Source organism: Symphodus melops (genome assembly GCF_947650265.1).
Source record: "Symphodus melops genome assembly, chromosome: 5".
Lineage (NCBI taxonomy): Eukaryota > Metazoa > Chordata > Actinopteri > Labriformes > Labridae > Symphodus > Symphodus melops.
The window spans coordinates 26586557-26611048 of record NC_136695.1 but is presented as its reverse complement, the minus strand read 5'-3'; the positions used below and the strand labels follow the sequence as shown (position 1 = coordinate 26611048).

Genomic DNA, 24492 nt, shown 5'->3' with positions numbered 1-24492 from the left:
AGGTTGGAGACCCCTGCTCTGCAGCATCATCTGTGTTTGAGGATCAGATTTACAGACCTCACAGTTATGTTTGTTTTGTTTCCATCACATACTAACACTGTGTCCTTCTTTTATTGCAGTTAAAGTGACAGCTGGACTTGACTCAAAAGCCGGGACCAGCGACAGTGAGTTGTTTTCCTGTTTTCAATTTGTCCTGGTGGAAGAAAAAGTCTAAACCAAATCCAATCCTTTTCTTCATTCTTTTTGTTTTTAGCTGGAAGACCCTCAGGCGGAGCAACTGGTGCAGATACAACATCAGTCCGCCATCTTGCCGGAACCTGAGTTGATCATTAGGCTACTAAAACATTTGACGTGTGCAAAGAAAGACACAAGGTGAGTATTTGTCAACTCCTGAACATTAGAAAAATGAACAAAGCCTGTCATGCACCTTCATGGTTCAGTTAATGAAGAAGTCATCGATTTTTAATTGTCTCTTAAACGCGGACGTGAGTCAGCACACTTTTCTTTTGATTTACTTTCATCTTTACGAGACGAACTGTATTCAGGTTAAACAGTTGACTCATTTAAGTGGGTTACGGAGGCTATCATCTATCAAGAGGTGTGAAGTGAATATCTTTCTAACTTTACCTCAGTGTCATCTATCCAGAGGTGTTCAACGGATTTTATAACTTTGGACTCGATTTGACAAAATCATTAAAGACTTGCAACTCGACTTGGACTTTAACAGCAATGACTCGTGACTCCACTTGGACTTGAGCCTGATGACTCGAAAATATTATTATTTATTACAATGAAATGTGCAACAATTGTAGAATGAAATGTGCAAAGTCTTTTGGGGGCTAGACTCCGTCATGACGACTTCATGAGCTCTGAGGGGTAGTGAGGCCGACGCGGGATAGGATGCCCCCCTATGGAGTCTAGACACTGGTGGTGGTGAAAAGGATGGAGGCTGAGAAGAGGAGTGGGTTTCAGATGGGGCCTGGACTCTGCTGAGCTGGAAGGAGGTGACTGGGGTGGAGGAGGGTTGCGGCGTATGCCTGCAGCTACAGGATGACTGGAAGAGAGAGAGTTTTTAAACTATTGACAGCAAGCCATTGATTGGTAGAGAAAGGTCGTGGCAGAGTCTGGTTGGTTAATTCCAGGATGATACACGCCCATGATCAGCTGCTTGCCAGAGAGAGATACAGGTGGTATTAGGGGGTGTGGTTTAAGAATGAATGAAGAGGTGAATGAATGAAAGAATAACACCAGTCTTCCTGTCTGAACTTACGCTGAGCTCCATTTGAGTTGATTTTTAAGATATTGAGATGGTGCCATGTTTTATTTTATTCACAAAATGACTCGAACTGACTAAAGCTGCTTTTTGTATTATTTTTAATGAGTCAGTTATGAGTCCTTTTCTTGTTTCTTCCTCTCCCCTTAAAGGATCTTCAACCACAACAAATAAGAGCTTTAACAAACATTCAGGACAAAATGAGGAAACTCTTTAGTGGTCCCCTAAAAGCCGGAGGACAAGCAGCAAAAGACGTCTTCTACAAAGGCCTGAAGAAGGTGGATCCATATCTTGTTGCTGATCTAAAGAGCAAGAAGCTGTAAATAGTCAAACTACTTTAACACCTCATCACACCCCCAGCAAAGCGAGCAACTATGGGGTTAAGTGTCCTCCCTCAGGACACATCGGACATGTGGCTGTAGTAGCTGATTAATATCTCGTGTGCAGCGGGCATGTCACTAATTTAGTCGTAACCCGGGGGAAAAACTAATCAACCAACAAATGAATTGAAGTTGTTTGTTCTTTTAGAAATCAAGGTAGTGACTTTTGAAAATTGCTTTGTGGTGGTCTTGACTGGTCCTGATTTAAAATGTGGAGTCCAGAACAAGTCGAAATGCTTCTTGTGATGAGATCGAGAAGTCTAAAAAATGGTCTTTAGACCAGTCGAGTTCTTCAACACTGTTCAAATGTAAATCCACATTTTAACTTTGACTATCATGCACACTTTGTTTTTAACGTTTTACAAAACATGTTTTATATGAAGTCTATTTTTCTTGCATTTCTTGTTGTGTGTAAAGATTACATTTAAACTCTGTGGAGAAGATGATACTTGGTACTTCTTTTCACCATGTATATCTACTGAATGCAGCTACTGAAAAAGTGTTTTTTGGCATTTGATCTAACAGAAGATGTTTGAAAGTATCCAAGCTTCTTTAAATATTACTGTCATGTTTATGTACAGTATTAATGGAAACATGTTTAGGACTGAAGGTCCAGCCAAGCTGTACAAAAAGTGCTCTTAATACCCAAAGAGATGAGACATATTGTTTAAATAGTTTGACTCCTTAGGCATTGATCAAAAAGTACATTGGCATGTTTTATAGTCTAATCTGAACTGTTTCCCTACACTATATAGGATACTTAGTTTTCAATGGAGGGTAATCTGATGGCAATGTGTGCTGCTCATTTATTTGTGTCCTTTTTAAGAGATGGGATATACTGTAATTTAAAATAAACTTTAATTTAAACGTGTGTAAAATTTGTATTTTATCATTTTGCCCATTAAGTTTAAGACATTTAAAATACACAATCACTAAAAACCAATTAACACTTAAATCACACATCAGAAGTTGATCAATGAATTCATACTGAAATCCCAGCCTTAGTCAACTTGTGTGAACTCTGACTTTCATGACAACACCTCTTAATTTGACTCAGTCGGTATAATCTTTGGACTCCTGACAAGGTCTGGACATACTCCTGATGAGTCGGCGCATCCTGGACATCTTCTCCCAGACACCTTGATCAGACAGTATGGCGCGACCGACATCGTGCAGCACTGACAAATAAAACTGTGTAGAACATATCAATCAATGTTTATTTGTATAGCGTTAATTCATAATGAGTGTTATCTCAAGACACTTTACAAAAAGCAGGTGAAGGACCTTATTATTTGTTACATTACAAAATAGCAGGTAAAAAGACCATGCTCATCGTTATGATTACAAAAAGCAGATAAATATACTATGAATGAGTGAATTCAATGTTTTAAAGAAACAAGCAATAAAGAGAAAAAAGACAGAAATTAAGTGCTTATCCAGGTTTTTATTCTATTTAAAAAAATGTTTTACCATGTCTGTCTTGTTCTGGTTCAATATGGGGCGATAATTCACATTTAAACTGGTTTACAACCATCATTTAACACAGAATTATAAGATCAGCCGTGTAAAATTCAAACATCCCGAAGTTCAATGTTAAAGAGCATAGATATATAAATGTATAAAATAACAAACATATTTATAATGAACATATGTAATATATAACAACAAATACAGAGTGTCAGATTTCCTGAATGTTTCAAGGCTACAGTAGAGTTGTTTTGTGGCTCGTGGTGACCCCTGTCCTACCTGTCATTACTCTGTTACACAGCTGAACTTAAAGTCCAAACTCAACTCCCTACAGACTACTGACAGACACCATTTTACCCTTTGTATAATGGCCATGCCTTCACTATATTAAGATGCTGTCAAATCAATCAACTCTCAGTTACTCTCGAAACCATTGCTTTATTACATTTGTTTTTCCTAATTCTTACACTGACTACTTGTACCAATCTTTGTAATGGGGGTCATTTCATCCCTTCTATTGAAATGATCCTCACATTTTCTACAGCACTTGAAAGCACCATTTCCTTCCTGATGTTTTCGATTGTCTCTATAGAGAGGACAGATCTGTTCCGGACAGAAGTGGGCTAGTTGTAGACAATCAGTAGGCCACAGGAGACGTGGGGGGACCTCTTAGTGAAAAATGCCCCCCAAAACCAAGAAAGCTGCTTTAGCAGACATGCTGGAGAATCTGTCAGAATCTGACTTTAAAAAGTTTTGCAGCAAGCTGTTGGATCGCAGGGAGGAGCCGCGCGTCCGGAGCAGTCAAGTGGAGGGAAAACACTTCTTAGACATCGCAGAAGTCTTGGTTTCTACTTTTACCGAGAATGGAGCTGTAAAGGTGGCTGTGGAGTTGTTGAAAGAAGTGAACTGCGAGGATGAAGCCAAGGAACTCGGTAAATATGTGACAACCTAACGGGTTTCATGCAGATAAAAAATGAGGTTGTGTTTCCTCTGCAGGATGTTTAACCCCTTCAGACCCGCATTTTTTCTGCTGGGCAAAAAAAAAATTTATACAATGATTCTGACTCCCTTCCAACATAAAAACAAAGTGGAAAAAATAAATTTTTGCCAACTCATTTTTTTATAAGAATTTTTTCATGTCCATTCCAATGGACGCCACGACAATATGGGCGTAAAATCTCATAAATATCATTGAACTTCTAACACATACCATACAACACCATACTTTTTATAGGAGGCTGATAACATAGTTATTTTACTTTAAAATACTAGAAAATGGAACTTATGCTGGAGAAGACGTCAGCTTGTGGATATTTCATGTATTTTAATTTTCATGTATTTTAATGTGCAGTTTGAAGTGGTTTCGGTGTGTACTAAAGAGGTTCATTAGGCCTACTGATGATATCTTATAGTAATGTTTGTTTTTAAAGGCCAGGAAGGTGAAATTGTTTTACCTGACCAGTTTCGGCTACTGCAGCCTTCATCGGGGGTGTCACGTGATGTTGTTGTGACCTCGTCTGTGCTGATTTATGTAGATTTTGCCATCCCACCTGACATGATCATGATGGGATGGCAGGGGGTGGGGGGGGGGGGGGGGGGTGCCCCCTGATGTCTGATGGTTTGTTAGACAGCTGGGGGTGGCTCTGCAGGACTGTATCGCAGGTGTGGGGAAAGTTGCTATGACCTTTCATCCCGGTTTGCAGTCCTTGGTGCACGTTTCCCGATTCTCCCTCTTGCAGTGGCCTGAAATGGCTGATTTCAGATTCTCCTGCATTGCTTTCATTCTTGAGTCATCAGTAGCCTATCATTCTTGAATGAAAGTAATGCAGGAGAAGCTGAAATCAGCCATTTCAGACCACTGCAAGAGAGAGAACCATCTAATGGACTGGGATGTGGCCAAGGTCATATGGACAGAAAGCAACAAGTTCCACCGGTGGATCAAAGAGACGGTGGAAAACGGGCACCAAGGACTGCAAACCGGGATGAAGGAACATACCAACTTTCCCACACCTGGGACACAGTCCTGCAGAGCCACCCCCAGCTATCTAACAAACCATCTGACAGCATGGGGCACCCTCCTTACGAGACGTTCAAGGAATTCTTTGACTTTATACTCTACAACAGGGGTATCCAACCCTGGTCCTCGAGGGCTACTATCCTGCATGTTTTAGATGTCTCTTTCTTCCAACACACCTGATTCAAATGATCAGGATCATTATCAGGCTTCTGCAGGGCTTGATGATGAGATAATCATTTGAATCAGGTGTGTTGGAAGAGGGAGACATCTAAAACATGCAGGATAGTAGCCCGCAAGGACCAGGATTGGCTACCCCTGCTCTACAAGAACATTATGTACAAAAAATATATATTAAAAATTGCATAATTATGAATAACTGAACCATGGCATCATGCTTTACCAATGAAAAGCTTACAAGTATGCTTTTTCTTTATATTCTAACACCTAACATTTGGGTGTTAGCTTAACTCGCCCAACTACTGCTGTCCATTGCAATGGACATCAGACTTTGAAAAAATCCTGTAAATTAAATACATGATATATGTTCAAAATAACTTCATATATTATTACTTGTAACAGTTAAAATTATACTGACAGAAAGTTTTTTTGGCCAGCATGAACATAAATGTATATTTTTGACTGAAAATGGGCACTTGCGCCTCCCTCTCTGGAGCTGCTCCACCATGCTTGTCTTGTCAGAGGTCTGACACTCTCTCAGAGCATGCTCAAAGTCATGACATGATTGTGATTGGATAATCAGGACCCAGTTAGTAACCAGCAGTGCTGACCTCATCCAATTACAGAGTATTTATTGGTTTAAAGACAGAAATATGTCATGTCCATTCCAATGGACGCAGGGTCCGAAGGGGTTAAAGTGCAACAATTAAAAACGTTAAGCAACAATTTATTATATTTGTATTTATATTTTGTGCAATCATACACATTATAGTGTAAATCACATATTAAAGTAGGCCTATCCTTTTTGAAACAGCCCGCTCCCTTTTTACTTTCACTTTACTTTACTTTCACCACCAGGAGAATTTCTCCATGCAAAGCAGGGGCTTTCATTTCCTGCTTAGAAACGTTCAAATGTATGCGATTTGTATAGGATTGTACATGTATAGGATTTTTATATCAAGAATTACATGTGATATTTCAGTCATTGTCAAAGTCTTTAGTCCAATGTGTATTCCCTCCTATATTTCCATTGATTCAGTCTAAATGATGTTGGTCGTGATGGTTCTACTTCCAGTTTAACCTCTTTATTTTCTTCTAATCCTGATGGAAACCCTGATTCTCAGGAAAACAGGGAGGAGGACCCAATTGCAGAAAATAGAGAAAATTTATTAAACAAAAGGAAAAAACTTACTCAAAACTAAAACCAAAATCCAAAAACCACGAGGAGAAACACACCAACAGGCTGCACAAGACATAGACATAAGACAATGAACTGAGGCAAACACAGAGACTAAATAGACAAGAGGTAATCAGACGCAGGTGAGACTAACGAGACAGGTGAGGAACATCAGGGTAATCACAAAGGCGGGAAACGCAAGGAACAAAAAACACCAGACCAGAACACTGAGGACAAGTACAAAGTAAAACCTGACAATGAAAAGACATGAACTAAAACAAGATATTACAAAATTAAACAGGAAACACTTAAAACAAGACTAGGAAACATTAAACACCAAACTAAGAACACAAGTAACAGGAAAACAAGCCTACAGACAACATAGAAGAACACCAGGATACAGGGAAACACACTAAGGACTAAGGTAAACCACACTAGGAATCATACATACACAGAACACGAGGGAAATAATGAAAACTAAAACAAGATTAAATACAGAAACCAAACCATGACACACATCTTTTAATGAATTCGTAATTATGTTTTTAACATATATGTTCTTTAAGTATTTAAAATCCTATGAACATCTGAACTTAAAGGGGACATATATTACCCACACATGTGAAATAAATCCATCCAGTCCTTTTTTTTGTGGTCTGTCTTACAACACCGAAAAATATACTGTTTCAAATTTGCTCTTCTTGTGATGTCACAGTGGAAATCTGGCAAAAAATACATAAATCTTTCTTGAGAAATTGACTGATGGTGCAACTCCAAGCTCGGAGTCAGACCTGCGATGCATTTCGACGTCTCTTCAGCTGTCCTGTCAATACAGGCAAAACAAGCAACAACATCTTTGACAACTCTTACATTGGTAATTCAAAAATGAAAACAATCAATTTGCCATGAAAAGGTCATTAAAGTAAATGTTCGTAATTCGGTCCTGGAAGGTCCATCATGAACAAACGGGACTCTCTACAGCATCATCTGTGTTTGAGGAAGAGATTTACAGACCTCACAGCTAGGCTTGTTTTGTTTCCATCACATGCTAACACGGTGTCCTTCTTTTATTGCAGTTAAAGTGACAGCTGGACTTGACTCAAAAGCCGGGACCAGCGACAGTGAGTTGTTTTCCTGTTTTCAGTTTGTCCTGGTGGAAGAAAAAGTCTAAACCAAATCCAATCCTTTTCTTCATTCTTTTTGTTTTTAGCTGCAAGACCCTCAGGCGGAGCAACTGGTGCAGATACCACATCAGGCGGTAGGAGGACATGTTTTACAAGATCAAATCATTCAGTATCTGACTGTAGAGGTCACTTTGTAATTCGATATAGATAGATTTCCTTGAGTGAAAGAGAACTGCTTGTGTAAAACAATGATACTTACATTAAATACTATCTGACTGGTTAATAAATCTAGTGATATGGGCGCATATCAGAGATAAAATGATTATCAGCTGGTAGATCAATCGGTCGGGCTCTAATAACTGGAGGTAACTATTTTACTCTCAACAAGTAAACGTCTTGCTGTATTATTGAAGCTGGTCTGATTGTCTGATGAGTTCATGGACCCAGTCACTACTTGAAGATACGGCTTGACGTTAGTTCAGTCAATCACAGTTTCATTTTGTGTTAAATAATCGATCAAACATTCATGAGGGCGGAGCTTCCTGGGTTCGACAATGACCACCATTACATCAGTTTAACCAGGATAGATGAGCACAGGCAGAATGCTGATGGAGTAGTGAGTGAAGTCATTTTGACAACGTGTGCTTTTTGTATACAGTTCATTTTACAAAGGTAGTGAGTGAAATGAGAAGAGAGGTCCTTTTCTCTTAAGCTTCTACACATCACATTTACTTTCTCTTTTTTTGTTCAACTTGTGAAGTAGGTGTCTGCTGATTACAAAGAATTCATGTCTAAGACCTAATTTTAGGGGTTTTTAAGATATGCCAACTATTTTCTGCAGAAGTGATCAAGCTGGCTTTATGTTATCTCAAACTACAAACAGTCCTTGGTTGTTTTTATTCTCCTTTCTCTCAGACCAACACTTTGTGGATAAACATAAACACCAGCTCATCAAGAGAGTGAGCTACGTGGATCCCATTCTGGATTATCTCCTCGAGAAAGGTGTCCTCCAACAAGAGAGTTACGAAACGATCCGAGTTCTGCCCACCTCTCAGGTGAAGATGAGAGAGCTCTTCTCCAGTGGCCTGAAAGATGTTTCTGCCAGCAAAGATATCCTCTACGAAATCCTTCAGAGACAAGAGAAATTTCTCATTGACGACCTCAATGTAGGTTCTAACAGTATACAACATATAAGAGTATAATTAACTCTGCACTTGCTGAGATTTCACCATCACCAAACATGTAACTCTTTTCATTTTGCTGACTTTAATTCTAGGTGAAAAATGTCTTCAATTACTGGTAATCCATGCTAATTGGGTTTGATTTGGAGGCACATGCAAATACTGCACACTACAAATGCATCCTGAACTGTGACTATTCAGAAAACTATTATATAACCTATAATCCGATTTTCATCTATATAGAGTTTCAAAATACATCAACTAGCACTATAATTTTACTATCTTGATAGTGAACACATTGTGCAATCCGCATTTAAGTAATGATGAAAAATGTACAGATGTTATTTTTAGGCCTATTTCATCATTCAGACATGGAGCACCAGTTTTAGAACTAGGATGGACAATTGATTAATGTTGGACATTGGGTAAAAAATCAACTTCTGTAACATATTTCCATATTGTAGCGACTCCAAGCCCGATTGTCGCTGGAGAGGAAAACCCCGGGTTCGGTTTATTTGTATGACGCGCTGCTCTGCTATCACAGAATCACAGACTTCAACCAAATGCAGTTTTGTGGCATTTAATTAAAAGAGTGTCGTTGATTCACATACAGTACATTGCAGATCAGTGTACACGTTTATGGATGTATTCCAGTGCTGAATGAATGAAGCGAACGGTCAACAAAAACTACGGCAACCCCCGACCCCCTCTCTCTACTACAACTTTTCCGATTCACAAAAAAAGGAGGTGAGCCTTATAAAAACTCCGCCCGTGAACACGTGATCTCGAACCCTGCACGTCACCACCCAGTCGTGAGTGACAGGCCCCATTACCTCATTTATGGCTCCTACACGTATGAAGTCAGTGCATATTGTCGACACATAAGGTCATTATGAAATACCCGAGGATTCTGCTTGGTAAGTATCACGTTTCCCCAACATGGCTCGGGGATGAGGAGTGTAACAATAAAAATTAAAAACTGTGAATGTTGAAAAAAACACAGTATTTCGAAAACAAACAATTTATAACCAACTTAAAAACGTTTACACAATTTAACTAAATTCTGTCGCCTCTATCAAAACAACTAAAGAGAAGCCAAAAGCTGACAAAATGAAACTCCAACACAAAATCCTTTAAGGAACTATGAACTATGGCAGCAACACCCGTCTTCCACTGAAGCAGCCAGTCAAGCTCAGCTTCAACACAATTACTCCATAACCTGCGCTCTCTTTTCTCCTGCTTTGATTGCTATTTGACATCAGGTGAGCTACATCACCAGTTGTAGAAGGGAGAGCACCAACCTGCAGAGCAACAGGAGAGAGAGAGAGGGAGAGAGAGAGAGAGAACACACACTGGCACATAACATTAAGTCAAAAGACATTTCTCAGATATTGTACGTATATATGAAATGGCCCAAATATTTCTTTGTGACAGAATGTGTGCATTGTATAATCTGGAGCAGCACTAGTTGAAATCTGGGACACAAGTTTTTAGGTTTAAGAATACTTTAATCTATGCAAAATAAAAATGTCAGGCCTAAACAAAGGGGAGGACTCAAGTGCAGAGAACGTATAAAAAATGCTTTATTGTTCTAGAACGCAAATGACCACAAGGCCGAGTGAAGAAAAAAAAGGGCCATGAAAACCTGAATCATAAAATAAAGCAAAACTCTAGAAAACCAAAATCACTGCAAAAAAAGGCAGGTTAGGAAGTATCAAACACAAAATCACTGCATGAGGCAGGAAGGGAAAGGCTATAAAAACTATAAAAAACCCTAATCTCTTCAACTAAAATACTGTCAAGAAATGAAAACTACTGCATAAGGCAGGAAACTAAGGCTATGAAAAGTATAACTCTAACACAATAAACAAAACAAAAATCGCTGCATACAGCAGGAGACAAAGGCTATGAAAACATTAACAAAACTTACAAAAAAAAAATCACTCTCCTTGAGAGGCAAAAATGCAAAAACTAGAAATACTGAACAAAGACTGGATCTTGACGAGGACTGTGATGAGATGCTGGAGGTACATGTAAAACAAGACACTCCAGCAGAGAACAAAGGGAGACGCAGACTATAAGAAATATGAGGGTAACGAGCAACAGGTGAAAACAATCAGGGATCAGGAGAGACATCAGACCGGTGACACAAGAGGAAGAGCAAGTGACCTGAAACGAGAGGAGTATTACTTTTCAAAATAAAACATGAAATTCACAAGAAAGACAAATCATGACAAGACACCCCTCACCGCTGTGTGACAAAAAAACGTATTTACCACAACAGTCAGGGTTACATATTATTATTTATTAATAAATTATTCTCTTTTTTCTGCGGCTTGAAAAGATGAGGACACAGTGGCTACTGTTTACAACATTGAGACATTTGAGTTCTGAGGAGCTTGAAGATTTCTGCCTCCATGTTGAATTGGAGAAAGGTGTCCCCCTCCGATCAGACCTCCATCTAAAACCAACAGACCCGGAGGAAATAGTGGAGGAAATAGTGGAGCTGATGGTGAAGCGTTACAGAAAGGAGAGTGTGAAGTTGACCAAAAATATCTTGAAGAAGATGAGGAGGACTGATCTCGTACAGAGATTGCTTGACAGCAGACAGGAGTCCAAAGGTTAGACAAAAGAGACAAACACAAAACCTTCACACATTACAATCAGGGCATTTTAAGAGTCTTATATTGAAATGAATTAGGAGAACACAACAGTGTGCAAACAATGTTTTGATTAGATTTTTTAACTTTTGGGATTATTGCATTAATATATTAATACATCTTTATTTGTATAGCACCAATTCATAACAGACGTAATGTCAAGACAAAGAGTGCTCTGTGTTATATTATCTACAAAGCTACAAAGATTTAAAGCTACAATGTCATTAATGAAAGAAAAAAAAACCATGAACTAATTAAAATTGTTGTCAAGTCTTTATTTAGTTTGCATATTGATCCACTGATGATTAGGCTTTGTTGTCTTTGTGTTTTAAATGTACATAAAGGTGGTGTAGGAATCAAAGTGGTTTTGTTTTGTTTTTTCCTCAGAAGATGAAGAGCAGCTTTCACTGACGCAGAGGGTGAGTATGTCACATCACTCTGACTTTACACTGTGTCGCTATTACAGAGTCAACCTTGAACATTTAAATTAAAGGTAAACAAATAAAGGTTATTTTATTATTAATGCTTAGAAAAATGTGATCCTTTAAGATACATTTACATATTTTACTCAATATTTATTCAAAGAGCAAAGTACACATAAGGTCCTGGCATCAATGTTGTTTGATTATAATGTGAAGAGTTTGTTATTTCTGACTGTTTTTAAATGTATCTGTTTATTTACATATTTATTGTTTTCTATTAACTTTGGATTTCTGTCTTTTGAAGTGAGTTTGCTGCTTTATTTTAATAGAAAATATGCAACAGGATACACAGACATACTGAGTCACACTTTTTTGACTGAGGTGGCCAAATTGGTCTTATTTAATGTTTTATGATGTTATATTCCTGAATATATAAATCGTCTTAGTTTAATTGTTTAAGGACTCAAAACAACAGTCAAAATTTAAAAGAAGATTCCTTTGAAAACACTAGAAAAATGAAATGGGTGACATTGATGTCCAAAGAAAGTGCACATACTACTATCAGCACAAATGATTCATGTGGCAGATGTACTTTGGTCAAACTTAAAAATGGACAACTAATGTGAAAACAAACATCTGTTCTCAGCTCAGCTCAATATTTTCACTTCTGCACCTTCAACATGTTCTTTAAATTTTACAGGTAGAAATGATGACATCTGTTATAGATCTGCTTGTGGAAATTACATCTTGCCTCACTGAAGATGAGCATAAGGACTTGAAGGAGTTGATCAGAAGCGAAGACTACAAAACATATCATTCATACAACCCTTGGTTCCTGTGGCAGACAAACCATCAGGAAACTGCGTGTGTTATCATTTTAACTTTTGGCCAAAACTCTGTGGTGAAGACGATGAAGTTTTTAAAGAAGATGGAGAGAACTGATCTGGTGCAGAAGTTATTGGAGACCAGCTCAAGTTTCAAAAGTACGACCATGAAGACCAAAACAGTTTAAAATCATAAAACTGTCTTTAAACCTATTTCAGAAAGGTTTAAGTTACATCTCTATCTGTTAATAATAAATGATAGGATTCATATTGCACAGATATTAAGAAATTTTAACTATTTTATATTTTTTTAACTTCTGTTGTACCTCACAAATCATTACTAAACTATTGTGCCTGATAACACCATATTCAGACTTAAGATCAATCTCTCATGACTTATTTTTATCACTTCTTTCCTCAGAGAAACCGTCAGATGAACCACGCTCTGTCCTGTTTGAGAAAGTAAGTCATCACTTCACATCTGTCTGACTCACACATGAACATTCATGAACAAATATGATCAATCATAAATATCTTTGACAGTTTTTATAACATGAAATGTCAGCACATGATCTGTTTTCCTTCAACAATAATCAATATTATTAAAAGTATATCTAACAGAATCACCCAGCTCTACACTAAGAGTGATGAGACCATAAGAGACACATTTAAAATTGTCCTGGTTGATGAAGCAAATGTCCCATGAGTGTTTCAACTTTTCCAGGCAGCAACAAAGGCAGCTGTTGAGGATCTGCTTTTGGAAATCCTGCAGTCTTTAAATGACGAGGAGCTCCACAAATTCAACAGGTTTCTGCTGTTGGCCTTTGAAAATGACTCCATAGACATCCCACATCTTTTGAGACGCTCAGATCACCGAACAGTAATAGTGGATATGATGATGCAGACCTACGGGCGACAGTCTGTGGATAAGACCAGAGAGATTTTAAAAAAGTTGAAAAGGGATGATGTCATGCTAATGTTTCCAGAGAGCTCAGAATCCAAAGGTAAGACAAACAAGAACAAATCATCTTAGATAATATGATTGATTGTAAATGAACAAATTACTTGAATTTGATTTCTTTAGGTTATGAATTAGTTCATCAATTTTAATTTCGTAGTGAATTTGTTTTATTACCTTGTAAAGCAGCTGAACTTTATTAAAGTAGATCAAACTTATTAAAGTAAGTTCATCCTCGTAGTCATAAATGTATTTTCTCCTCAGAGAAAGATTCAGTGGACGAACATCAACCTCCAAAGTTTGAAACAGTGAGTCTGTTTTTACATTTTACAGCCTGATTTAAAAACCATCCAAGTCTTTGAACATTATGATACAAACTGAAACAAATGGATATTATTGGCTGTAAAGTTCAGCTCTGTATATTTAACATCTGTATTTCTGGTGTTTCAAAGGAAATGTTTAATGTTAAGGGCTGTGGAAGATTTCATGTTTTGTTAAATCAGGTAGTTTTATTAAGTTGAACAGGGATTGAAGGGATCTTCTATGCTGTGTTTCTACAGCAAAACATCAAAAACAATACGCAGATAACTTCCATACATCTCTGATTAAATCCCCACAGATGATCCTTTTTATTTTTACCATTAGAGAAATGACTAATTTGTTTTTTGTCTTTGACATTTTTAGACTGTAAAGGAAGATCTGGAACATATTCTTTTGGAAACATTAGAGGTTTTGAAATTTAAGGAGTTTGAGAAATTTAAGTGGCTGCTGCAGCTCACATACTTCCAGAGGAGTTTAAGACAAATCCAGTGGAGCAAAATTGAGTTGGCATCAACTCCAGAGAAACTGGTGCATTTGATGTTGATGAACCGGGAGCCTGTGGAGGTGACCAAAGAAGTTTTATTGGACATGAACAGGACTGATCTAGTAGAGAGGCTGTTGGGGACAGACTCAGGACTTCAAGGTTAGAGAAAGAAAACAAACACTGCCACATTACACACATTTATGTTTAAACATATTTCATATTTTACATTTACAACAAAAAATAACTTTGAGATCACAAATAAATTATTTTATTTACTCAAGATAACAAACCGGTTTTCTTAAACAAGTGGGGTAATTTATATAATCATATAAAAATGGCGGAGTTATCTTCCTTTCACAATCATCACTGCTTCTGCCATCAGCAGATCGTCATATCAAACAAACAAAACATTAAAAATATGAACAAGCTTTAGACAAAAAGGCTCCAAAAGACTAAAGTGAACCAGCTGCAGGAACAAATGCAGGAAGAACTTGCAGAAGAAAGGAAACATTTGTGAGTCTTCATGTATAAACGACGGCTAATTATATTTGTTTCCCATCGTCAGTTTAACCTTATATATGAACTCCTGTTTTTGTGTTGCTCTGACTCCTTAATGCAGCATGACTATAAGTTATATTTCAGCTGCAGCTCTGACGATAACAAACAGAGCGGCATGAAGCCATTAAAATATAACTCAAAGCTATAAGAAGCTTTTTGTAATTGTTCATCATAAAAACACAACTCATAGACTCTGGTGCGTTTTCAGTCTCTGTTGAAGGATGAAGGACGATATCTAAAATAAAAATTATTCACTTTAAGCACCGTCTGTAAAATCATACAGGACACATGAAGTTTTAACCCTGAAGTGACCTCGCTAACCCCAAATCCTGCTTCATAGTTCAGACCTCTGGACTTTTCAGTTCAATGCCAGATTTATACTTCTGTGTCTTCTAAATGAAATCTTAATATTGTAACATTATCCACTGACTTTATGTCAAATAATTTATTTCTGATCTCAGGATAACATCAAGCATGGCACTTTAAGGTTTGTGAAGATTTATTAACTTTTTTATTTCTCCTCAGAGAAACATCGATCCAAACAGCCCCGGCAAGTGAGTAAAATCAGAAACACGTTTATCAACAAGGTTTCTAGGCAGGCAGGCATTTTATTGATCCAGAGGGAAATTCAAGGCATCCAGTAGCGGTATACAAGACAAGCAGGACACAAGACATTAGTTACAATACACACCCGCTGTCCCCCGTCCCCTCTGTATTCAATAATCCCCAAACAAGATTTAGGAGCCCCTATGTGACTGAGAGTAAACATAACTACATGTTAAACCTGTGCAGTTAATGTCAATCATGCAAAATTTAACTCTAATACTATAAACAAAACAAAAATTGCTGCGTACGGCAGGAGACAAAGGCTATGAAAACATTAACAAAACTTACAACAAAAAAATCACTCTCCTTGAGAGGCAAAAATGCGAAACCTAGAAATACTGAACAAAGACTGGATCTTGACGAGGACTGTGATGAGATGCTGGAGGTACATGTAAAACAAGACACTCCAGCAGAGAACAAAGGGAGACGCAGACTATAAGAAATATGAGGGTAACGAGCAACAGGTGGAAACAATCAGGGATCAGGAGAGACATCAGACCGGTGACACAAGAGGAAGAGCAAGTGACCTGAAACGAGAGGAGTATTACTTTTCAAAATAAAACAGGAAATTCACAAGAAAGACAAATCATGACAAGACACCCCTCACCGCTGTGTGTAACAGTCAGGGTTACATATTATTATTTATTGATAAATAATTCTCTTTTTTCTGCGGCTTGAAAAGATGACGACCCAGTGGCTACTGTTTACAACATTGAGACATTTGAGTTCTGAGGAGCTTGAAGATTTCTGCCTCCATGTTGAATTGGAGAAAGGTGTCCCCCTCCTATCAGACCTCCATCTAAAACCAACAGACCCGGAGGAAATAGTGGAGGAAATAGTGGAGGAAATAGTGGAGCTGATGGTGAAGCGTCACAGCGAGGAGAGTGTGAAGTTGACCAAAAATATCTTGAAGAAGATGAAGAAGACTGATCTCGTACAGAGATTGCTTGACAGCAGACAGGAGTCCAAAGGTTAGACAAAAGAGACAAACACAAAACCTTCACACATTACAATCAGGGCATTTTAAGAGTCTTATATTGAAATGAATTAGGAGAGCACAACAATGTGCAAACAATGTTTTGATCAGATTTTTTAACTTTTGGGGTTATTGCTTTAATATATTAATACATCTTTATTTGTATAGCACCAATTCATAACAGACGTAATGTCAAAACAAAGAGTGCTCTGTGTTATATTATCTACAAAGCTACAAAGATTTAAAGCTACAATGTCATTAATGAAAGAAAAAAACTACCCATAAACTAATTAAAATTGTTGTCAAGTCTTTATTTAGTTTGCATATTGATTCACTGATGATTAGGCTTTGTTGTCTTTGTGTTTTAAATGTACATAAAGGTGGTGTAGGAATCAAAGTGGTTTTGTTTTGTTTTTTCCTCAGAAGATGAAGAGCAGCTTTCACTGACGCAGAGGGTGAGTATGTCACATCACTCTGACTTTACACTGTGTCACTATTACAGAGTCAACCTTGAACATTTAAATTAAAGGTAAACAAATAAAGGTTATTTTATTATTAATGCTTAGAAAAATGTGATCCTTTAAGATACATTTACATATTTTACTCAATATTTATTCAAAGAGTAAAGTACACATAAGGTCCTGGCATCAATGTTATTTGATTATAATGTGAAGAGTTGGTGTTATTTCTGAATTTTTGTACAGTTTATGTTTTTCTATTTGTTTTTCTGATGAGAGACATTTATTTGCATATTTACATATTTATTATTTTCTATTAATTTGGGGTTTTTGTCTTTTAAAGTGAGTTTGCTGCTTCATTTAAATACAAAATAAGCAACAGGATAAACAGACGGTGGTGGAGTCACTTTTTTGACTGAGGTGGCCAAACTGGTCCACAGACCTCTGCAGGGGGGGCAGAGTATAAAGTGCACACACACACATCTGAATCAGTAGCATATTTAATGTTATATGATGTTATATAACTGAATATATAAATCTTCTTTGTTTAATTATTTAAGGACTCAAAACAAACACACATTTTCACAGTCACAATGTAAAAGAAGATTCCTTTGAAAACACTAGAAAAATGAAATAGGTACATTGATGTCCAAAGAAAGTGCACATACTACTATCAGCACAAATTAATGATTTAAACATAGGTCCCCCCTGTGCTGGTCACTCCTTGCTCCGCTCCTTTAACAGACACTCTCTTAGAAGATTCAAAGGATTATCTGATTTTTATTGCACAGATTTAGACAAATGTACACCATGAAATTAGAACTGAATAAATACTTAGTGGAAAATTAAAACTACCATCCGTATGTTGCTCACTGCAGAAATTGAAACTGTTTGTAAAAATGAATAAAGAACTTAAATTATAACCACCGTTCATGTGGCAGATGTACGTTGGTCAAACTTAAAAAAGGATAACTAACGTGAAAACAAATATCTGTTCTCATCTCAGCTCAAAAATTGCACTTCTGCACCTTCAACATGTTCTTTTAATTTTACAGGTAGAAATGATGACATCTGTTATAGATCTGCTTGTGGAGATTACATCTTGCCTCACTGAAGACGAGCATGAGAAACTCAAGTGGCTGATCAGAAGCGAAGACTACAAAGAATATCATTCATTCAACCCTTGGTTCCTGTTGGAGACAAACCATCAGGAAGCTGCGTGTGTTATCATTTTATCTTTTGGCCAAAACTCTGTGGTGAAGACGATGAAGTTTTTAAAGAAGATGAAGAGAACTGATCTGGTGCAGAAGTTATTGGAGACCAGCTCAAGTTTCAAAAGTACGACCATGAAGACCAAAACAGTTTAAAATCATAAAACTGTCTTTAAACCTATTTCAGAAAGGTTTAAGTTACATCTGTATCTGTTACATGATAAATGATGGGATTCATATTGCACAGATATTAAGAAATTTTAACTGGTTTATATTTTATTAACTTATGTTGTACCTCACAAATCATTACTAAACTATTGTGCCTGATAACACCATATTCAGACTTAAGATCAATCTCTCATGACTTATTTTTAATCACTTCTTTCCTCAGAGAAACCGTCAGATGAACCACACTCTGTCCTGTTTGAGAAAGTAAGTCATCACTTCACATCTGTCTGACTTACACATGAACATTCATGAACAAATATGATCACATTTGAATTCATCTGTTTTTCACAAAGCTGAAGCTTTTTCAGGTTGAACTTTTTAGCAGCAGAATCATAAATATCTTTGACAGTTTTTATAACATGAAATGTCAGCACATGATCTGTTTTCCTTCAACAATAATCAATATTATTAAAAGTATATCTAACAGAATCACCCAGCTCTACACTAAGAGTGATGAGACCATAAGAGACACATTTAAAATTGTCCTGGTTGATGAAGCAAATGTCCCATGAGTGTTTTAACTTTTCCAGGCAGCAACAAAGGCAGCTGTTGAGGATCTGCTCTTGGAAATCCTGCAGTCTTTAAATGACAAGGAGCTCCACAAATTCAAGAGGTTTCTGCCGTTGGCCGTTGAAATTGACTCCATAGACATCCCACATTTTTTGAGAGACTCAGATCACCGAACAGTAATAGTGGATATGATGATGCGGACCTACGGGCGACAGTCTGTGGATGAGACCAGAGAGATTTTAAAGAAGTTGAACAGGGATGATGTCATGCTAATGTTTCCAGAGAGCTCAGAATCCAAAGGTAAGACAAACAAGTCTAAGACAACAAATCATCTTAGATAATATGATTTATTGTAAATGAACAAATTACTTGAATTTGATTTCTTGAGGTTATGAATTCGTTCATCAATTTTAATTTCGTAGTGAATTTGTTTTATTACCTTGTAAAGCAGCTGAACTTTATTAAAGTAGATCAAACTTATTAAAGTAAGTTCATCCTCGTAGTCATAAATGTTTTTTCTCCTCAGAGAAAGATTCAGTGGAGGAACATCAACCTCCAAAGTTTGAAACAGTGAGTCTGTTTTTACATTTTACAGCCTGATTTAAAAACCATCCACGTCTTTGAACATTATGATACAAACTGAAACAAATGGATATTATTGGCTGTAAAGTTCAACTCTGTATATTTAACATCTGTATTTCTGGTGTTTCAAAGGAAATGTTTAATGCTAAGGGCTGTGGAAGATTTCATGTTGTGCTAAATCAGGTAGTTTTATTAAGTTGAACAGGGATTGAAGGGATCTTCTATGCTGTGTTTCTACAGCAACACATCAAAAACAATATGCAGATAACTTTCATACATCTCTGATTAAATCCCCACAGATGATCCTTTTTATTTTTACCATCAGAGAAATGACTAATTTGTTTATTGTCTTTGACATTTTTTGACTGTAAAGGAAGATCTGGAACATTTTCTTTTGGAAACATTAGAGGATTTGAAATTTAAGGAGTTTGAGAAATTCATGTGGCTGCTGCAGCTCACATACTTCCAGAGGAGTTTAAGACAAATCCAGTGGAAGGAAATGAAGTTGGCATCAACTCCAGAGGAACTGGTGCATTTGATGGTGATGAACCGGGAGCCTGTGGAGGTGACCAAAGAAGTTTTATTGGACATGAACAGGACTGATCTAGTAGAGAAGCTGTTGGGGACAGACTCAGGATTTCAAGGTTAGAGAACGAAAACAAACACTGCCACATTACACACATTTATGATTAAACATATTTTGCATTTACAACGGAAGTAAGCTGAGATCACAAATTAATCAAGATAACAATCTGTTTTCCTATAACAGACGGTTAATTTTTTTAATCCCATAAAAGGGGCAGAGTTAGCTTCCTTTAACCTATCACAATCATCACTGCTTCTGTTGTCAGCAGACTGTCATATGAAACAAACTGAACAAAACATAATAAATATGAACAAGTTTAAGACAAATAGGCTCCCAAAGACTAAAGTTAAACAACTGCAGGAACATGATATTATGATATACACTCACTGCTCCAGCCACAGTCATATTGTCTCCAGGCAATTTAGAGTCCCCAGTTAACCTAACAAGCATGTCTTTGGACTGTGGGAGAAATCATAGTACCTGGAGAGAACCCACACACGTACGGGGAGAACATGCACACCCCACATTGAGAGGCTCCTGTCTGCCTGATTCGATCCAGGAACCTTCTCGCTGTGAGACAGCAGCGCTCACCACTGCACCACCGTTCAGCTGTCATTGTATAACAGAACCTCGTTACTACCTTTCAATAGTATGTATGAATAAAAAATGTGTCTTTCCAAGGGCCTTTTGGGAGCGCGGAGCATGAGGACTGTGGACAAAATATGGTAATCCCATCCATCATTTCTTTGTTTGTATTTCATTGGTTTGTTTATTGATGCATTCATTGTTGCCAATATAAAATGATTGTCTCTCTCAGCAGGACTCTGGTCACTGGACCAAACTTGATCCTGAAGTGAAGAGTGCTGATGGAGATGAGTCTCTTACTTACAGGTACAAATATCTTCCTTAATACTGACCAACAGCATATGACAACTTTTTTTGACCAACCCCAAAAACAGTAGTTTTCTCTCTTATACAAACTCAGTGATGTCTTTCTGCATGACTTAGCCTACAGAGTGAAGCCGGATGCTTTGAATGCAGTGTCTCCAGCATTCGCTGGCTCTGTAAAGATAAGGTCAGCTTTCAGTACAAGTTTTGCTCGTGGGAGGAACACATTGAGAAGATGGAAAGCTTGAAATACTTGCCTGCAGGTCCTCTAATGAACATCAAAGTCATTGCTGGAAAGTTAGATGCAGTGTACCTGCCACACTGGATCTGCATAGGTGAGTGGAAATATAGAAAATTATTGCACATATTATCCTTCTTTTCAACAACTTTAAACAAGTCTTAGAACTCACCAAAACATGTCTGTGGAGTTTCTTGCAAAAAGTTTTTTAATCGTGTTTATGAACCTCTTTCTTTCAGCCCTGCTCAGAACAGGCTGTTTCTGTGTCTGTAGCTTTAAATATGTAAATGAGCTGTGTCTGACCCCGCCCCTCTGTAGAAGGGATTGGGTGGCTTCTGCAGGAAGGAGGACTCTAAATTAAAATAATTTTAAAAATAAAAAGGGACACGGCTGAGTTAGCGTCTGCTCACACAGATAACACTGCAGCTACTTTACTGACGTTCTGGCTTATTTTTAGTCATTTTAGTCAGATACAGCCGGAACACTCTGGGACTTCACCATAATGATGGCTATCCACATTGTGTCCCTGCGTGCATGTGCTAGTGCACTTTACATTACCAAAGCACACCTCTTTTGTGCGCACCAGGACAAAGGAAGTGTATCGTGCTTTAGCATGGATTGGAGCACTCTCACGAGCGTACAGGACAGAACAAACACATCGCAGTGGGAGTGTTACCTATAGACATAATATATGTAGACGGCTCATAGACTGACGCTGCCTATTTGAGCTGACGTATCAGCGCGGCCGCCATCTTGGATGGGTATCCAATGCACCCACTCTGCTTTCATTTCTATTGAGGAAGGTCTATCCCCAATTACAATAATCATCATAACTCCCCAAATTTGTATCGGATTTTCACACTGTTCGGTTTTTTACAAACGGCAGAGATTTAGCTATGACATAATCTTATAATTGGTAAAATAACCCAAACAAATTTTCTATGTGAAAAGTGATCCCACATGATCTTATCAAAAATCAATACTGCACAGATTTTTGCAACCGTATACTGCACAAAATACTGTCATAGTGACTCGCTCTCCATTGATTCCTATTGACTCTGGTGCTAGCGTAGAGCGAGGAGACCCATCCAATATGGCGGTGACGTTTCTTACGTTCCAGCACATCATGTGGCCTCTCCGTATATTATTTCTATGGTGTTATCCCTCTGGGGGAGGGGTTACTGCCCTTTGTGAGGTCATGAAAGGAAAATCTTCAAACAGCCTGTTTAAGCACACATTTTGTGAAAAGTGGAGCAGGCAAAAGACAAAGACCATGATCTTTTCTTCTTATTAAGGGTTTTGAAGACAGACTAGGGACACTTATTAGTTTTCTGAAAACATAGTGAATTGTATTTTGCATAATATAGTATAGTATATAGTGACATTTACAATTTATGCAGCTTAAATTATTTAAAAAAAACAGATATAAATCTTTCTTTTCACTTATGTATGTGCTTTTATTTTGTGCAGACAGCAACACTGACCTTTCAGGAGAGTTTGCAGTCCTCCACATCGATGACTGTGGTGATGTTGTGGAACAAGTGTCCGAGGTCACGCCATCCCATGTCAAGTTAGCTGAACCAGTTTTCTCACCAAAGGGGGTTCTGATAAGAATTGGTGCTCCGGTGAAAACAAACTGCAGCGTGTTGATATATAAGACAAACACAACACTCCTCTTGCTGCATGTTTATCTGATCCCACGTGATCCTGGTTTACAAGAGGTTATTCCTTATCTTGATTTCATAAATAATTAATTATTAAAATTATAATTGCACCAAACATAATCTGATGATTACACAAAATAGCCTTTGTCACATTGTTGTAACTTTCTACTGAGGTATTAATGTGTTGTTGTTTTTTTGTACAGGACATTGGCAGGAGGGAAGAATGTCACGGAAGCAAACAAATTCGAAAACCGCCTCCAGGGAAGTCCTTGAAAATGCGGGATCGTTTCCGCTTATCAACGGATGTGGATGGTGCAGAAATTTGTCCCGAAGTATGTTTTGTGCTGCATTTAAATCTATGAACATTAAAAACTAGTTTTTCTGTATCTTTTTGCAACAAGATAACACATCGATCTGCACTGTGTTTTGTTCCTAAAATTTAAACATTGGGGAAGATGCAGCCTACTTGTCTTTTAAATGTCAATGAATACATCACCTCATTGTTGTTATATTTATATTGCATATTTTTCCCCACAGAAAGTCAAGCTCAAATATGAATCGAGTGATCAACAGTACTTTGAAGTATGTATTAGAAATCCAGACAGAGACTTCACCCTCATGCTAACTCAAGAAAAGGAGGAGACACCAGTTTGGAGCCGCACAATTCGAAAAGGTTTGAACACACTAAAACTGGTTTTTAACTTTCTAGAATTATTAGTGAAGCAGAGTAGATGTCTGCTTTTAAACAAAGCAGCAAATCAAAAATAAATTCTTCATCTAAGATTTTTACTTTTCAGATGAATCCCAAAGCACTGTCCATGCTCAAGGTAAGCCATGTTTAGTAATCATTCTTTTAGAGTTTGGAAGAACAATTCTATCATACTGTCGGCATCACTGTTGGAGACAAGATGATGAAAATAGGGGAGATTATTATTATTAGTTTCAGGGAAAACAAAGTCTGCCTGGGACCTGGGTGTCATGATTAACCTGAGTCATGTCGATTTGCCCTGTACAACATCAGGAAGATCAGATCTTACCTGTCAGAGCATGGTACACAGCTCCTCTTGTGATATCATGCATCAGCTATTGCAAATCCTGACTGGCAGGTCTTCTTTATGCACTACCCCTGCAGATTATTCAAACCAAGTTTGAGTTAAACTAAGCTCTGCCGATGAAAGGCGTCTGATCCAAACTTCCCAACAGGGTCCAAAGACACCAACTAGAGTGAACTTCCAAACTCCATTTGACCTACAGAGACCCTTTGCACCTCTAAGAAAAAGATAAAGACCCAGGTCTTTCATAAATGCATACCATACTGATACTGATGATGATGTTGTTTGATAATGACATCATTTAAGGATGGTTTTGATGTTGACTGGAACTTTCAAGAACAGCCGTCCACGATGTGCTTTGTCTCTGTGCGCTCCCTGTCAGCACCTGTGTGTCCGATCGGCCTTAAAGCTGTGTGTTTGCACTTACTGATGTTGTTTCCTCTTTTCTAGACCCTTACTTGTTGTACTAA

At 37.7% G+C, this 24492-nt stretch overlaps 3 protein-coding genes across 5 annotated transcripts in view; 2 read left to right on the top strand and 1 right to left on the bottom strand.

The window, feature by feature from the left end:
- LOC306824669 (apoptosis-associated speck-like protein containing a CARD) overlaps positions 1–2520 on the top strand; it is a 30256-nt gene extending 27736 nt beyond the window's left edge. For 2 of the 3 annotated variants that reach the window (XM_079344887.1, XM_079344885.1), the window contains exons 2-4: positions 120–164; positions 254–372; positions 1426–2520. In XM_079344887.1, coding sequence (XP_079201013.1) covers positions 120–164; positions 254–321 — 113 coding nt within the window. In that variant the 3' untranslated portion in view covers positions 322–372; positions 1426–2520. The remainder of the gene's footprint in view (positions 1–119; positions 165–253; positions 373–1425) is intronic. The other variant, XM_079344886.1, reaches the window with a different exon arrangement.
- Positions 1–24492, top strand: part of LOC306824660 (uncharacterized protein) — a 106790-nt gene that overhangs the window by 81235 nt on the left and 1063 nt on the right. Inside the window, exons 56-79 of the mRNA XM_079344864.1 lie at positions 7702–7749; positions 8531–8781; positions 11141–11417; positions 11844–11875; positions 12579–12861; positions 13124–13164; positions 13427–13706; positions 13925–13968; positions 14345–14624; positions 15549–15577; positions 16312–16600; positions 17029–17060; positions 18119–18401; positions 18666–18706; positions 19033–19312; positions 19539–19582; positions 19968–20238; positions 20862–20905; positions 20998–21071; positions 21189–21403; positions 22777–23027; positions 23174–23302; positions 23508–23643; positions 23768–23797. Coding sequence (XP_079200990.1) covers positions 7702–7749; positions 8531–8781; positions 11141–11417; positions 11844–11875; positions 12579–12861; positions 13124–13164; positions 13427–13706; positions 13925–13968; positions 14345–14624; positions 15549–15577; positions 16312–16600; positions 17029–17060; positions 18119–18401; positions 18666–18706; positions 19033–19312; positions 19539–19582; positions 19968–20238; positions 20862–20905; positions 20998–21071; positions 21189–21403; positions 22777–23027; positions 23174–23302; positions 23508–23643; positions 23768–23797 — 3684 coding nt within the window. The remainder of the gene's footprint in view (positions 1–7701; positions 7750–8530; positions 8782–11140; positions 11418–11843; positions 11876–12578; positions 12862–13123; positions 13165–13426; positions 13707–13924; positions 13969–14344; positions 14625–15548; positions 15578–16311; positions 16601–17028; positions 17061–18118; positions 18402–18665; positions 18707–19032; positions 19313–19538; positions 19583–19967; positions 20239–20861; positions 20906–20997; positions 21072–21188; positions 21404–22776; positions 23028–23173; positions 23303–23507; positions 23644–23767; positions 23798–24492) is intronic.
- Positions 4379–24492, bottom strand: part of scn1ba (sodium channel, voltage-gated, type I, beta a) — an 85093-nt gene continuing 64979 nt past the window's right edge. Inside the window, exon 7 of the transcript XR_013779173.1 lies at positions 4379–4388. The gene's annotated coding sequence lies outside the window, so the exon portion shown is untranslated. The remainder of the gene's footprint in view (positions 4389–24492) is intronic.